This window comes from Lagenorhynchus albirostris, chromosome 21 (assembly GCF_949774975.1).
Source record: "Lagenorhynchus albirostris chromosome 21, mLagAlb1.1, whole genome shotgun sequence".
Classification (NCBI taxonomy): Eukaryota; Metazoa; Chordata; class Mammalia; order Artiodactyla; family Delphinidae; genus Lagenorhynchus; species Lagenorhynchus albirostris.
The window spans coordinates 23,159,966-23,174,039 of NC_083115.1; the positions used below are offsets into that span (position 1 = coordinate 23,159,966).

The following is a 14,074-nucleotide window of genomic DNA, read 5'->3' on the forward strand; positions in this document are numbered from 1 at the left end:
CAATTAAACATCTTGCACGGAGACTTCTTAATTCTTTGACTTGACAGAAAGGTTGGGAACAACGTGAAAGCCATTTTTACTTTAACAATGAGAGGATTATTACTACTTAATGTTATTTCGGGGACAAACTGCCTACTACAAAATGCATCCTATAGGACGTGAACGTGATCTTGGCCACACCTTGTCATTACTGGTTTGCAGAACTATTTCCCTATCCTTTTCTGAAAACTATTCAACATAGAATTGAACGATAGCAACTCTGGCAAGAATCCTCCTGTATACACAATGAAAAAATAGTTCTGAGCTCTGCAAGTGATAACACAAGTGTCACACTTCTTTTCACAGCCACTGAAAGGCAGGGGTTGGTCTGGCTAAGGTCACAGGATTTTATAATGGCTTTAGTATTTAGAGCTGTGGCACAATTAGCGGGAATTTCACTATCTTTGCTGGGATGGGTTTTATCCTGTCTTACAAACTACCTGCCACATGGAAAAATCTCAACCTGGACTTAAATGAAATGGAAAACTTGACCATGGGACTCTGGCAGACCTGCGTCACCCAAGAGGAAGTGGGGATGCAATTCTATCCTGGCTTTGCCCGCTGAGCACAGGATCTCCAGGATTTTAATGTTCCTCTCAAACGGCCTGGGATTCCTGGGCCTGCTGGTCTCGGGGTTTGGCCTGGACTGCTTGAGAATTGGAGAGAGACAACAGGATGTCAAGAAGCAGCTGTTAATCCTGGGAGGAATTCTGTTCTGGACAGCAGGTGTCACAGCCCTTGTTCCTGTCTCTTGGGTCGCCCACAGGACAGTCCAGGAGTTCTGGGATGAGACCATCCCCGAAACTGTGCCCAGGTGGGAGTTTGGGGAGGCCCTCTTTATCGGCTGGTTTGCTGGATTTTCTCTCCTGCTCGGAGGGTGTCTGCTAAACTGGGCCGCCTGGGCCCTGGCTTCTGGCCACTATGCAGTGGCAGAAACGCCGCCACACCGTCTACACCTGGAGATGAAAACCACTCACCTGAAACTAAGCCAGAAGGGATCAGCGGTGCCCTCAGATGATTTGGTAGGATTTCCTGTTACACAGTAACCCACTCACTATGCTTTCGATTTCCTAAAATGCATTTTCCCTTCGCTTCTGAAACTGTCATTTCTTTCTAAGATGGTAAACCACTTTTATCTTCTACTCTGAGACCAAAACCAATCAAGACTTAACAGTAATCATACTCATTACTGGGGATGAGTTTTCTCAATTTTAAAATAGATTCAGTGATTGCACAGAACCGGTAAATAAAACGTTGTGTTAGTACCTACACATCTTCTGAAGGTGTTATTTAATAAAGATGAATCATTTGGCAATTGGAAATGGTACTGCTGATCACTGACTTCTTTCAAGGGTCTAAGATCACCTATTACACTGAAACGAAAGTCTGGCTGCTTATTTTTTTAAAAGGTATGACATCTGATTATATTAAAAAAATCGCTGGCTCTCTGAAAGCTTGAGAGGTGCACACTGGGGACACATCATCTCTTTTTAAATTGGAGACCTCAGTGCCTCTATGGAGACGCTTCCATTCATTCACGTCTTCTCTACTGTGTCAGAAGCAGAGGAGGGCAGTCTTGTGTTTTAAAGATTCGCGTAAAATCTACCGCACCAACGTCCTTTTGCTTGTGTCCTGTGCTCTGCGGTAGATGCTGCAACCACAAGGCGACTGTGGGTCGTGGGCAGATGGCCCCACCCCCTTTAACAAAAAAATCAGCAATATATATGGTCCAACCAAGAACTATGCACAGCAAGCTGCTGGCTTGGGGAGTTTTTTAATTTATTTATTTTATTGTTTTATTTTGTTGGTTTTTGGCTGCATTGGGTCTTCGTTGCTGTGCGCGGGCTTTCTCTTGTTGTGGCGAGCGGGGGCTACTCTTCGTTGCGGTGTGCGGGCTTCTCATTGCGGTGGCTTCTCTTGTTGCCGAGCACGGGCTCTAGGCGCTTGGGCTTCAGTAGTTGTGGCTCGGGGGCTCAGCAGTTGTGGGTCATGGGCTCTAGAGTGCAGGCTCAGTAGTTGTGGTGCACAGGCTTAGTTGCTCAGCGGCACGTGGGATCTTCCTGGACCAGGGCTCGAACCCGTGTCCCCTGCATTGGCAGGTGGATTCTTAACCACTGCACCACCAGGGAAGCCACCAAACTTGGGGAATTCTTCATGAAAGATTTTATATTTGTTTGGTATATAGTTCAAGTAAACTTTTGTGTTTGCGCCAGTCAGGGAAATTCACTGAACAATAAATGACACTGAAATAAAGTATTAGGTAATATGTATCTTTGTTTTAAAAAGAAAACACTGAACTTTTTCCACCCACAAACACATGAAAAGTGCAGAAACCAGAGTTAATCTATGTGATGTATTTGCATACTTTTACAAACAAGACAAATTAAAACAGAAACATATTCAGAATTTAACCTGATTAAATATTTAGTTCAGTCCTGAGCTTTTGATATTTAATACAATATAAAGTAATAGCAAAAAAAAGATTTTAAATTTATTTGATTTGCATGCTACAGAGATCCAGCTAAACTTTGTTCATTTGGCTAGCAATATTCTTTTTGTACCTGTAACACTTAGATTCTGATATACAAAATTGTAATAACATACTGATAATTCAAACTTGAGAACTAAATATTACATTCTTTTTACCCTGTGAAGAATAAATTCTACCTTTAAAAAATAGTACTTATAATATTAAAATTCATGTTGTCCATATGGTTTTGTGAGCAAGTTATTAAAATGTTTTGTCACTGTGAATCATTTGGGTTAGTACAAATATGACAGGATTGTTAAAAGCTGCCTATAAATACATAACACTATTGCTGATTTTTAAAGAGTGAAAAAGGATTATATTAAGTTTGTCTCTCATGTTAGAAATGAGCAAATGCTGTAAAATAAAACCAAAAGCATCTTGGTCACAACTGCTAACTACCAGCCTGAGACAGATTTTATTCTTTTATGCTTGTCTGAAACTCTTTGTCGTACAAAAAGTTAACAGCTAATCTGATGGAATTTATAAAGCTGTAAATATTCCAATATAGCCTCTTCTGTGTCAAACATTTAAGATGGCCAGAACCGAACTATATATTAAACAGAACATAAATAAGACCGTAAATAAATAAATGAAGAAAATAAAATCGTACGGTACAACCACACATAATCCTATAAACATTTTCATGGTCAAACTAAGAAGCTGAAAACAGCTGACCTTCATTTAACTCTACATTAAATAAACTTCTGTTTTTCACATTTGACCTCGACAAGGATGAACGGTGCTCTTCCTCCAGTTCTCCTTGGTCACCTAACAGGATGAACTGGGCCGCCTGCAAGGACTGTGCTCAGTCAATTCACGAGGCTGGTTTTTGTTCAAAGTAGTGTCACGTCCAGTTATTCCTTCAAAGACTTTTGTATATAAATGGTGGGACACTTAGGAAAAAGTCATTACAGTTCTAGGCTCAGAAATGGCTTGATCTGAATTTTGATTCTGATAAAATGAACCTTCCAAAACATGTGTAATTACTTTCAAATAAATATTCTTACCAACGAAGATTCTAGCTTAGGAATAGAACTTGTGTTTCTTTTTTTTAAGGGGCTCATTCCTTTAAGATGATGTTTTCATCTCTAAAAAAAAAAAATGATTTCACTTGTTACATAAGATGGCTCACCAAACACTGCCTCTTCCAGTATTACAGACCGCGTAACATGCATGATTTAATTTGCATAAAACTATTTCTTTTAAAAGCCTTTTATGCTGGCAGAGCTGACCTGGGGATTTGTTTCTTTTAAGAAGTGCTTGGGTTGGGTAAGCTAAAATTCTCCACTGGAGGAAACTTTAGTCAGTTTCCGTCTTGTTCGTCTGGAATATACATTTATTTATATTTTACAAACGACTCAGCTTTTACTTCAAATTAATCATCTCCCCAGGCACTCTCTTCTCTTTGCCTCCCAACTCCTTACCACAAGTTACAGACAGGATTCCCTAAAAATGACAGCTGCAAAGTAATTTCTAGTAAATGTTAGAGATCTGTTTACTGATGTATTTAAAAATTTTTTGGCAATCTTGATTCCATCGAGGTACCCTTTCCTCTGTTCCTGGTTTCAGCAAGTGATGCTAATGTGTTTCCCTCCACAGTACCAGCACTGTGTGTCCTCAGCACCCTGGCCCCTACCTTCATCCACTTGGTAGCATCCTCACACCCAGGACGAAGCATGACTGGTGCAAGCCAGACACTCAACGTCTGAACACTGACGCACAATCAGGCTGAGTGAGGAGCAGCAGCTGCTCACTGACGTGCTGATTTTAGTGTATTTGAGGCGGACTGGCTTTCTGCTTGCATCTCCCTACCCTTAAAGTCCTAAATCATGGGGTCTGTAGTGTGGCTGGAGCACTGCTCCTTTGCATTCTTGCCTTCCTGCACTCAGCATTTTGTTTCTGTTTTCTTTAGACAAATAGAAAAGGACAAAAAAAGGCAGTTGTTTTAAGGAAACAAAGTGTTCCGACAGAGGTGACGGAAATGAACGCAGCACCTGTTTCAGGTGGACCCGGGACTCTGCACTGAAGCTCACGCTCAAGTTCAACCTCACGCCAAACGAGCTGCCCTCTGGCACCAAGTATCACCTGGCGCCACTGCCGGCTTCACAGTCGCCCACGGGAAAACAAAGGAAAAGCGAAAGCCGCGTGCTGCTCAGCTGAGTTATTTCTCCACAGCCGGTTCAACAGGATACGCGCTGGGTCCCGCCTCTATTCCATTTTTACCAAATAAAGCCCATTGGCAACACACGTATACTGTACATCTGTTACCAGATGATCCTGTTTTGGTTATCTGATTTTTTTTTCTTTTTTAAACATGTAAGAATTACATTCAAGGTACTTTACAAATTAACATGTTGAAAATCTGATGTGAAATAAAAGCTCTTTAAGAATTGACAGTTATATTACAAAAAACCCCCCAAAACAAAAAACAAAACCCCAAACAAGAAAACGTTCAGTCTTTTGCCCTCCCTAAGAAATGAAGAGGTGAAAACACGATCTCGTCAGCGATGTAATCAGACGTCATCAGCCGGCAGGGACGGGATGCTTATCTTTGCTCTGGTGAAGTAGGCAATCTTCTCCCTACAGCCGGGGTGAGAAATACACCGGCTTCAATAGGATGTTGAAAATGCTCTATGCCCGTTAAAAATAGTCCCAAGAACGCCAGCGCTGTCTCCACAGGCCCGGATGGGAGATCTTGTCCTTAGCTAGAGCTCCATTTAAAATCAAGACCGTCTTCGCCTTTTTACGGAAGGACATAAAGGAGAATGGGAGCTCTGACCCACGGTAACCACCGGTCGACACAGGCATTTCCAACCTCAGACAGGTTTTAAACTACTGGGGTGGGGGTGTGGAGGGAGCGTGTCAGTCTAGGTCTGAGCATTTCTAGACCAGGGAGTAGAGGATTCTAGGGGCCAGAGTCCTCACAGGAAAGTACACGATCCGGGGAGAATTCTTTAAACTCAGTACCATGCTAAGGTAAGGGCACAATGATGAGCGATGGATACCAGGGCTCAGAGGAGGCAAGAGAAGGAGCCTGACCGTCTTAAAGGCAGATCTGCCGCATCCCGACGCGGGGATAAGTGGAAACAACCTGAGAGGGAGAGGCTGAGAAAGAAGGGGCGGGAGGGTTTTCAGAGCTTAGCAGAGTGTCGAGAAAGTAAGGTTTTAGGGTTGTAGAGCCGCCAAGGGCAGGACCAGTACGTCCAGCCTCTAAGAAGCCTTCACATCGAACAGTCTCCCCTCAACACAGGCTGCTGAGGGGCTTCCCCACGTGGGGCCACACTGGAAGCCCTAAGGAGGAATAAAGCACTGGCCCTCCTTCGAGAAACTGGGGGTGAGATGGTGCAGGAGCGTGGGGTTATGATGCAGGAACTGAGGCGGAAAAGCTCTACCTCTAAGGAAAGGAGAGAGAAGGAGGGAAGCATGAAAACCCTGGGCAAGGCGGAAGGAGAGTTATTTTTGTGCTACAGCGTCCTTTCCGTTTGCTCAATTCTATGAGATAAAATTAAGAATTAAAGGGGCGAGTGAAAGTAGTCAGGATATCGCTGAAGGCAGAACCCGAAACTGGGGTCTTTGCTTCATCACTTCCCGCAAGCGAATTACTTGGGCTCACGCGGTGCTTTTTAAACACACAAACTAGCTGTCAGTGTCTACACTTGAGATGTTTCACATAAAATTCCTGGTTTCTACCTTCCCTCGGCAAATCGGAAGAGCAGGGAGCCCTGGGCTTTGAGAGAGCAGCTCAGGGAGAGTGTCCCAGGCCTTGGCGCGCTTCCAGAGCAGCGGCCGTATCCCGGTCCATCTCCCTCTCCTTCATCACCCGTCTGGTGATAGGCCTGGCTTTGGGTGCTAAGCGAGTGTTTATAAACATTTATTTCGGGTTTTAGCAGCAGCTGAGGTTGGATGACTTCTCCTCTGGACAGTGTTTCTTGCACCAAAGGCACGAGAGGATTCCCCACACCACCCTGCAGTTCTAGAAATCCAAGGAGCAGTATCCTCTGAAAGTTACAAGAGTGACCCTGGAGCTGAATGGAGACAGGAAAAAGCTGACTCTTTACTATAAGCCATCACGTTAAAGAGAGTCTGAGCCTGCCATGACCCGTCTCCTTCCCCCGCACCCGACTCACTCAGGACAGCAGGAACTCCCACTGCGTCCTCTGGCAGCAAACCCATCCCTTCCTAACGAGCCCTCTCCACCCCGTATCGTCAGACATGCTCCTTGGGCTTCTACCTCTTCAGCCCAAGAGCCTCCTACAGACTCCTCCTCAGCGCGCGCGCGCGCGCGCACACGCGCGCACACACACACACACACACACACACACACACACACACACACACACACACACACACACACACACACACACCACAGACCAATAAAACCACACCGTCGCCCCCCTCTCACTTGACTGAAACTGTCACGGGATGGTCACCAGTGGCCCCCAGCCTGGGGAGTGTCTCAATCCTCTTTGCTGTTGCCTTTGACAGCACCTGTCACCCTCCCTGCTCAGCTCCAGGACCACGCTCCCCAGTTCTCCTTCTAGCTCGCTGGCCATTCCTTCTTAGTCTCGACAGTCTCCTGTCCTGGTCACCTTCTCACACTTTCCGGGATGTCAGACCAACGTTTGTTGTGGAACCACCACATGTGAGACGAAGACTCACATTTTTATCTCCCATCTGATCCTTAATCCTGGCTTCAGATTTTTATTTCTACTTATCTACTGACCATGGCTTCCCAAGCTGGCCTACGGGAACTGGTAGGCTGGTATGTCCAAAAGCAGAACTCTCCCCGCCCCCTAGCGCCCCTCCGTCCGCCCACCTCCCGTCACCCTCCTATCGCCTGCCTGGCCTCCCCTTTCCAGGGTCTGCCCGGCGGCTTTCCACAACGCCTCTACGCCCTCACTCACTCCTGCGCTTGGAGACCCCTGCTGGTCCCCCACCACTCAGAGCCAGCGCTGGAAGCTTCGACACAGCGCACGGGGCCTTGTGCGGTCGACAGGCTCACCCACTGGCTCTGACCTTTAAGGCTCTGTGCCTCTGTCCCTGCCCCGATGCCCTTTCCAAAACCACCACCCCTGGTGCCTGACACACGCGTACCCATTCTTCTACCCTGTACGGCCTCTTGGACTCCCGTGCGCTCCTGCAGGCCCAGCATCTGCCCTCACGGGACCCCGCCTGGCCTTCAGGGGGCTCCTTCCGCATGGCACTGCCCGCCCCCCTCACACAGACCGGAGCCTCCGTAAGGCCAGGGGCGCTTGCCCTTCTCTGGGTGCCCGGGCCCAGCCCCGTGCATGGCTCACGGGGCCTGAGGAACAGTCCAGGGAGAGAACAGCAAAACCCTGAAGACAGGTGACTTTTCTGTACCTTTTTGTTTTCTGCGTTAAGATTTCTCAATGAGATGTCTAACTGCTTCTAAGAGCTGGGGACACCCCGGGTCCCCGGGGAGCCGGGTTCAAACGGAGTCAGGACTGTGGCCGGCAGGGTCTGTGAGCTCAGGGAAACACACACATCAAGCCGGAAGCAGAGGGCGTGGTGTCCCACATCCTAACATGTGTCACCTGCCAGCCACCCGACAGCCCCGCACGTCCCATGGGCGCTCACCTGAAGGACTGCACCTGCCGGGGCACCTTCCGGCTCTGTTCCCGAAGCCGGCACACGTCCTTGGACACCTGCCTCATCAGCTTCTCTGCGTTCAGGTCTTGCTTCTGCTCTTCTTTGGACTGTTCGGCCTGGTAAGGAAATGAAAATACAGAGCCCCCCAGAACATTAATTAGAGATTCCCAAAGGTGTGCTCTAAGGCTTGAAAGACGCCGGGCTCAGGTCAGGAGGCCAGCCCAGCAGGACGACACCCATGCGTCCACCTCATGCCCACAGCGAGCAGCTACTGGGTCGGGGCAAGTGTGTGTTAATGCATTTTAAAAATCTTACCACATAGGCAATGTGGGCTCATCTTGTTACATCTGGAACATCTGGTAACTACCCTCCTCTCCACCCACCAAAAGAGAAATTAAAAACTACTTACAGCACCATGTCCAAGAAATATCTACTGTTAACATTTTGGAGAATACACTTTCAACCTCTTATTCATCTTTTCAACCCCCTTTTTTTTTCCATCTTAGACCTTTTAAAAGCTGTTTACTGAAGTAGAATTGACATACCAAAAAAGTGCACACAGACGCGTGTGCAGCTCAAAGAGCTTTTTCTCAAAACTCCCAGACTGTAAACATCCCAGGGAGGGGACAGAACACATCCCAGCCTGTAAGTTTCCACAGAGGCTTCTACTCCCAGGAGGACGTGTTGTGAGTTGCGCTTAGCCCTTGGCAGGGAGGGGCGGGCGTGTGTATTGGGAGGGGACACTATTAATTTGAGTCAGAGGTTGGGGAGACTCCACTCATTTGGGCACCTTCTCCCCATGACCTCCCAAGTGGGGCGCTACGGTAACAGAATTTCCTACTCAGTGGAGGCCACTGGTCATGGTGGGGCAGCTGGACCTCTGAAGGAAATGAGTGAGGAAATTTAGAATACTGGTGTTTGCAGCTTCAAGTCTTACAAGAGAGATCAGCTCGGGATCAGAACTAAGTAGTCGGCACAAAGAGATGGAAGGAAAAGTGGCTTTGCTGACGGTGGTGCCTGTAGCCTGCAGCAAGCTGATGGTCCCATCACCGGGACCCTTCTGCACTTGAAAAAGCCGACTGCTGTGCTTGTGTTGTTAACACAGGCAGCTATAAACTTTAGAGTAAAGAGCAAGGTCTTCCGGCTTAAGAGACAAGACAAAGACAAGAACCAGTCTGACTGGTTCACAGCCGAAAGGATACAAACAGCAATTCTACTACTAGAACTCTATTCGTGCTTTGGAAACGCTACTGAAACAAGAAAGGTGTCCCGAAATGTATAGGAGTGTTCACTTCCACAGTCTATGACTGAAATTTGGGAAACTACCATTAGTAGAATAATGAAATAGTTATGATATATTTATGATTAAATAAATGATATGATATATTCATAATGTGTATTACAAATGCCTTAAAACAATCAATTTCAGCAACATATACAAATATGGAAAGCTGTTCATCTTACATGACTAGAATTAAGTGGGGAAAAAAATAAGTGCGGAACAGTATGTCTTCAGACCCTAGTTTTCTGTAGCTCTTCCAAACACTGACACATATACGTGGCATAAAAAAGAGCTGGAAGGACATATAACAGTCAACAGAGGTCATCCCTGGGGAGTGGGACTCAGGGGCACGTCTATCAATACTTTTTGCTTTATATACTTCTGCATTATTTGGCTTTGTTACAACATGTTAATTTTTTAACTAAAAAAAACTTTCTATATTTTAAAATATTCTCAACACACAAAGTGCACTAAACTCAGTTTAAATTTGAAAGCAAAAACGCTTGTGGCACTTTTAGGAAAGATGACATTTTACAAAAACTATTTATGCAGCCAAGTACTGATGAAGATTCAGTTACACTCACACCACTTTACGGAAAGCTAAACAGACTACGGTGGGGCATAACCTAGTTAGTACTTTGCTAATAATACTCTACTGCAGTAACTTCTGATTTTTTTCACCACAAAGGCTCCCTTTTCCAGATATTTTTTACTGCTCCCCTTTCCTCTCCTTGTTTTGAACGATTCTGTTTAGAAAAGTGGCCTATATTTAAGTAGCAGTTCTTTCTTGATTATTTTGGAATTGATGACATAGGTGAGCTGTCACTCGGAGCTTCTGAATTTGTGTAATTCAAGTTCAAAGGGGACAGATGTGATATTTTAGTTACTTTGTGAAGTCGTACCTTCAGCGAACGGATGATTTTTCCCTAGGCGCCAGGTTGGGAACTACTGACTTAGCAGACACAGAGAAATGACTTCTACCATGATGTGGTACATCCAACTAGGAAACTAGTAATTCTCCTGAAATGTTGCTGCTATTCTAATTTTGGGGAACTTATAAGATGAACAAACCAATCTTAAAATGGCCATCTCCTTACTGACTTGAACAAACGGAGAGATCAGGAAAAACCAGCGAAGGAAGGTACATGCCGGATGTACTTAGGGGAGAAAACCTGGCCCGGTTTCCCCAAGAAAGCGTATTTCACTAGATCAGAGATGCAGCAGGCCCCCGGGATCCTGTTCGGTATTTTGTTCCCTTCCGTATGAATGGGAGCGTGAGGCCTATTACACACTGTTAAGATGGTCCCTCGAAGTAGCCTGCGGCTGCTGCTGTTTCCAACGACCAGCATTTATGTGGTGGCTGCCGAGTCCCTCTGAAACTTGGCTTTGTTCTGTGCAAAATAAGACCGACCACCCTGCAACACACGAAGAGCCTCCTCTCCCTGCTGAGTAAGAACACACTTTACTGCAGACTCCATTTGTCTCTGTGTTTATGTATTTATATCTGTACCCGGGTCTGTATCTTCCTCCAAAAGTCTGGGTGCTAAAACATATCATAAAATTGTCATCAGGTGTTAATAATCGACAGTCACCAGCTTTGCAGGCAGTCGAGGCTCCGTGCTGAGCACTTCACTGTAATCACTGAGTTCTTTTGTTGAACGAGCTGTATTAATATTTCTGACATATAATTTTCTTAGCAGATTCTAACTTTTACAAATGTTAACATCTGTATTATTTTAAGCTTTTAAGAAGCCTAGCGTCACAGAAGTGGCATTTTGACAGGGAAACACTCAGAGGAAGAAAAAGAAATTTCTGCTTTGTAAGCAACCTGAGGCTCCTTTGGAAAAATACCAGCCCTTCCTCAGCACGCCTCTCCCCTTCTCACCCAACGAGTCACGATGAGCTGCCTGGTTCAGGAGGATCGGAAGCCGGTTTTTATGGCCCAGATTCCAGGAGAGTGTGATTAACCTTCAGTTTACGTGATGGGGGCCTGACCTGCAGGAAGGTCCAGTGATTTATTTGCCGTCACGTTAAGAAGCCTGACAGAGTAAGGAACACAACCCGTCCTAATTACAGTCCTGAGCTGCTCGCTCTGCTTCCTAAGGGGGTTGTACTATACACGAGGACACTAACTGATTCAGTTTTTATTCTGAGCTACAAAACAGACTTTCAGCCACAAAGGAGGAAGGTTATGCAGAGTGACGCAGAGGCCTGACAGCTTTCCTAACAAGGCAGGCAGATCTGGGCTCTGCTGCTGGACTCCGTTCACAGTTTCCCCGGGAGCCGTATTTTTTATGGCAATTGGAAGGCTGTTTGCTCATTGTTAGGCATTTTATGGCCACGGTGCTGCAAATCTCACAAATCCCCAACTGCGGGCGGGAGGAAGGTGGATGCGAAAGGGCAGCATGTGTGTGTGTGCATGTGCGCCAGTGTGTCCGCACGTGTATAAGGAGTGGACGTGGGGCTTACGAGCACGCAGGAGAGAAGCCAATGGCTCTCACCAACTTCTGTGGCTGGAATGAGAGGCGCACAATTGGAAACAGTTTCTCTTTCACAGAGCGGGTGAGCACAAACTTCAGGGATGAGAAAAAAAGGCACATAACTCCAATAATCTATCTAGACATACAGAGTTGGCAAAAATAAAGATGAAAAAAATCTGTACTCAGGGGAATCAGATTATTCTCAAAATGGTACAAACGCACCTTGCTTTGTGGGCTCTTTCTTCACTATCATTGGATGCAAGGGCTGCCACCAGGCAGGATGAAACACAGTGGGAACAAATGTGTTCTAAGTTCTAGAAAAAGGACTTGAAGACTCGAGCAAGACTGAGGTGTAGGCTGAGTACCTTCTACCCGGCGGGCTTTAGGCAACGTGAGCTCCACGTAAGCGCCCCGGAGCTCACGGCAGCACCGGGCTCTGTACCTGCTTCTCGGCCTGTCGCAGAAGCTTCTGGAACCTCTCGTCCTCCAGCACACCCGGCGGAAGGTCCGTCTCGCCCTGGGCTTTCAGGTCCTCGAGCTTCTGCCTCAGGCCCCGCAGGGCCTGCAGCTCGTCGTTCAGGCGGCTCTGCCGGGTTAGCGAGGCCTGCAGGTCCAGCTCCAGGTCCAGAGAGGTTCGCACGGGGCATTCGGGTGCCGCCCTTCTGAGCACCGGCTGGCACACCGTCTGGAGGGTTGGAAACAGCACGACACCCTCATTATGTCAGTGGTCACCTAACAGGAGGGCACTGTCCCTGCTCCCTGCTTTGGCCGATGAGGGGTGAGTGGCAGTGATGTGGCACCTCCTGACCCTGTTACAGGGGCAGCAAAGGCCTAGAGCGGGGAGGCCGGGGGGCTTGGTCCTGAAGGAGGACAAGCGGAGCCCCCGGCCCACCTGTACTGAGCACGCAGGTGAGCAGCAAACGAGCCTTTATTGTTTTAAACCGCAGAGAGTTTTGAACTTGGCACCGCGGTAGAGCCTAGCTTAGCCGGACCAATTTACTGCACGAAGCCGGCCTCTGCGAACGACAAATACATTATGAGAAACTCACATCTGCTCCATTTCAGGCCACGCACCTGCGTCCCTGCAGCTCACACCTCTCTCTTATCATTTCTGCACGCACTGGCCAGGACACAGCTGCTCAGGGGAGCTAGGGTTTTGACTCCTTCCTCGGTTTCCCATCGCTTAATATCTCTTCAGTACTTTCACCCCTGAATCACTGTGCTCTCTCTGGGGCCAAGCTTATCCACTTATCAAGAAATAATTACTGAATATGTATGAATGCATGTCCGCTGGCAGCGGCTTCTGTGTCCCAGGAAGTCAGGGGAGGGAGAGATCACTCAGGGCTGGGTCAGACTCGCTTGAGGAAAGGCCTTCAAACGAGGCTGGGCAGGACTCCCTGAGCAGAGGGAAACAAGGAGGGCATTTCTTGCCTGGACTGTTGGCAGTGGGAATGGAAAATAAGAGATTACTAATAAAGACGGGTACTATTTGATACAAGACAGACGGACTCAGACCTGACAGGTATTCCAGCTGGAAGGTCTGGAACAATGGTGGTGCTCATGACAGACGGAAAGGAGAGGCCTGTCTGTCCCTCTTCTCATTTCAGAGCCGCAGCCCAGGTCTGAATGGCTTTCATTGTCTCCTCGGATTCCTCTTTCTCCTTGCCCAACATATCCTGCTGCAACACTCTCTAATGTTCTTATTAGTAGCTTTCCCTTTGTTCAACTTCTGCTCTAACAAACTTATTACACAGAAGAATCATCTAGACACACACTCTCTTCGACTGTACTACTCACGTTTTCTAGATCAGAAATCCTTCCCAGCTGTCAGGTACATGGAGGCTTTCTAAAGGCTCCCGTGGGCACGGCCTGCTGGTTAAGTGTGTAACAGCGGGCTCGCTGGTTTGTAAGATTCTGCCCATTTCCTTGGTGTCAATGCTCCCCGCCATGACTGCTCTCAGGCTGTCAGTGTGGTGTCACTGAACTGGGGAGAGATGTGGCGATGGGTCCCCCCAACCTCCTGCCTCGCTGGCCGGGCTGCCACCTTCCCAGCCAGGGAGCCTTCCACTGATCTCCGGAGATGCTTTTGTTCTCTTCACCTCTACATGGTTCTCATGCTATAACTCCTAAATC

The 14,074-nt window shown here is 47.1% G+C and overlaps 1 protein-coding gene and 1 pseudogene across 2 annotated transcripts in view; one reads left to right on the forward strand and one right to left on the reverse strand.

Annotated features, from left to right (window-relative positions):
- Window positions 1–392: 392 nt before the first annotated feature.
- On the forward strand, window positions 393–1,085 carry LOC132512812 (claudin-22-like; annotated as a pseudogene).
- A 1,100-nt stretch (window positions 1,086–2,185) lies between these two features.
- Window positions 2,186–14,074, reverse strand: part of WWC2 (WW and C2 domain containing 2) — a 170,851-nt gene continuing 158,962 nt past the window's right edge. For both annotated transcript variants that reach the window (XM_060136278.1, XM_060136279.1), the window contains 3 exons: window positions 12,384–12,626; window positions 8,168–8,295; window positions 2,186–5,149 (listed from right to left, as the gene is read on the reverse strand). In XM_060136278.1, the coding sequence (XP_059992261.1) occupies window positions 5,083–5,149; window positions 8,168–8,295; window positions 12,384–12,626 (438 nt within the window). In that variant the 3' untranslated portion in view covers window positions 2,186–5,082. The remainder of the gene's footprint in view (window positions 5,150–8,167; window positions 8,296–12,383; window positions 12,627–14,074) is intronic.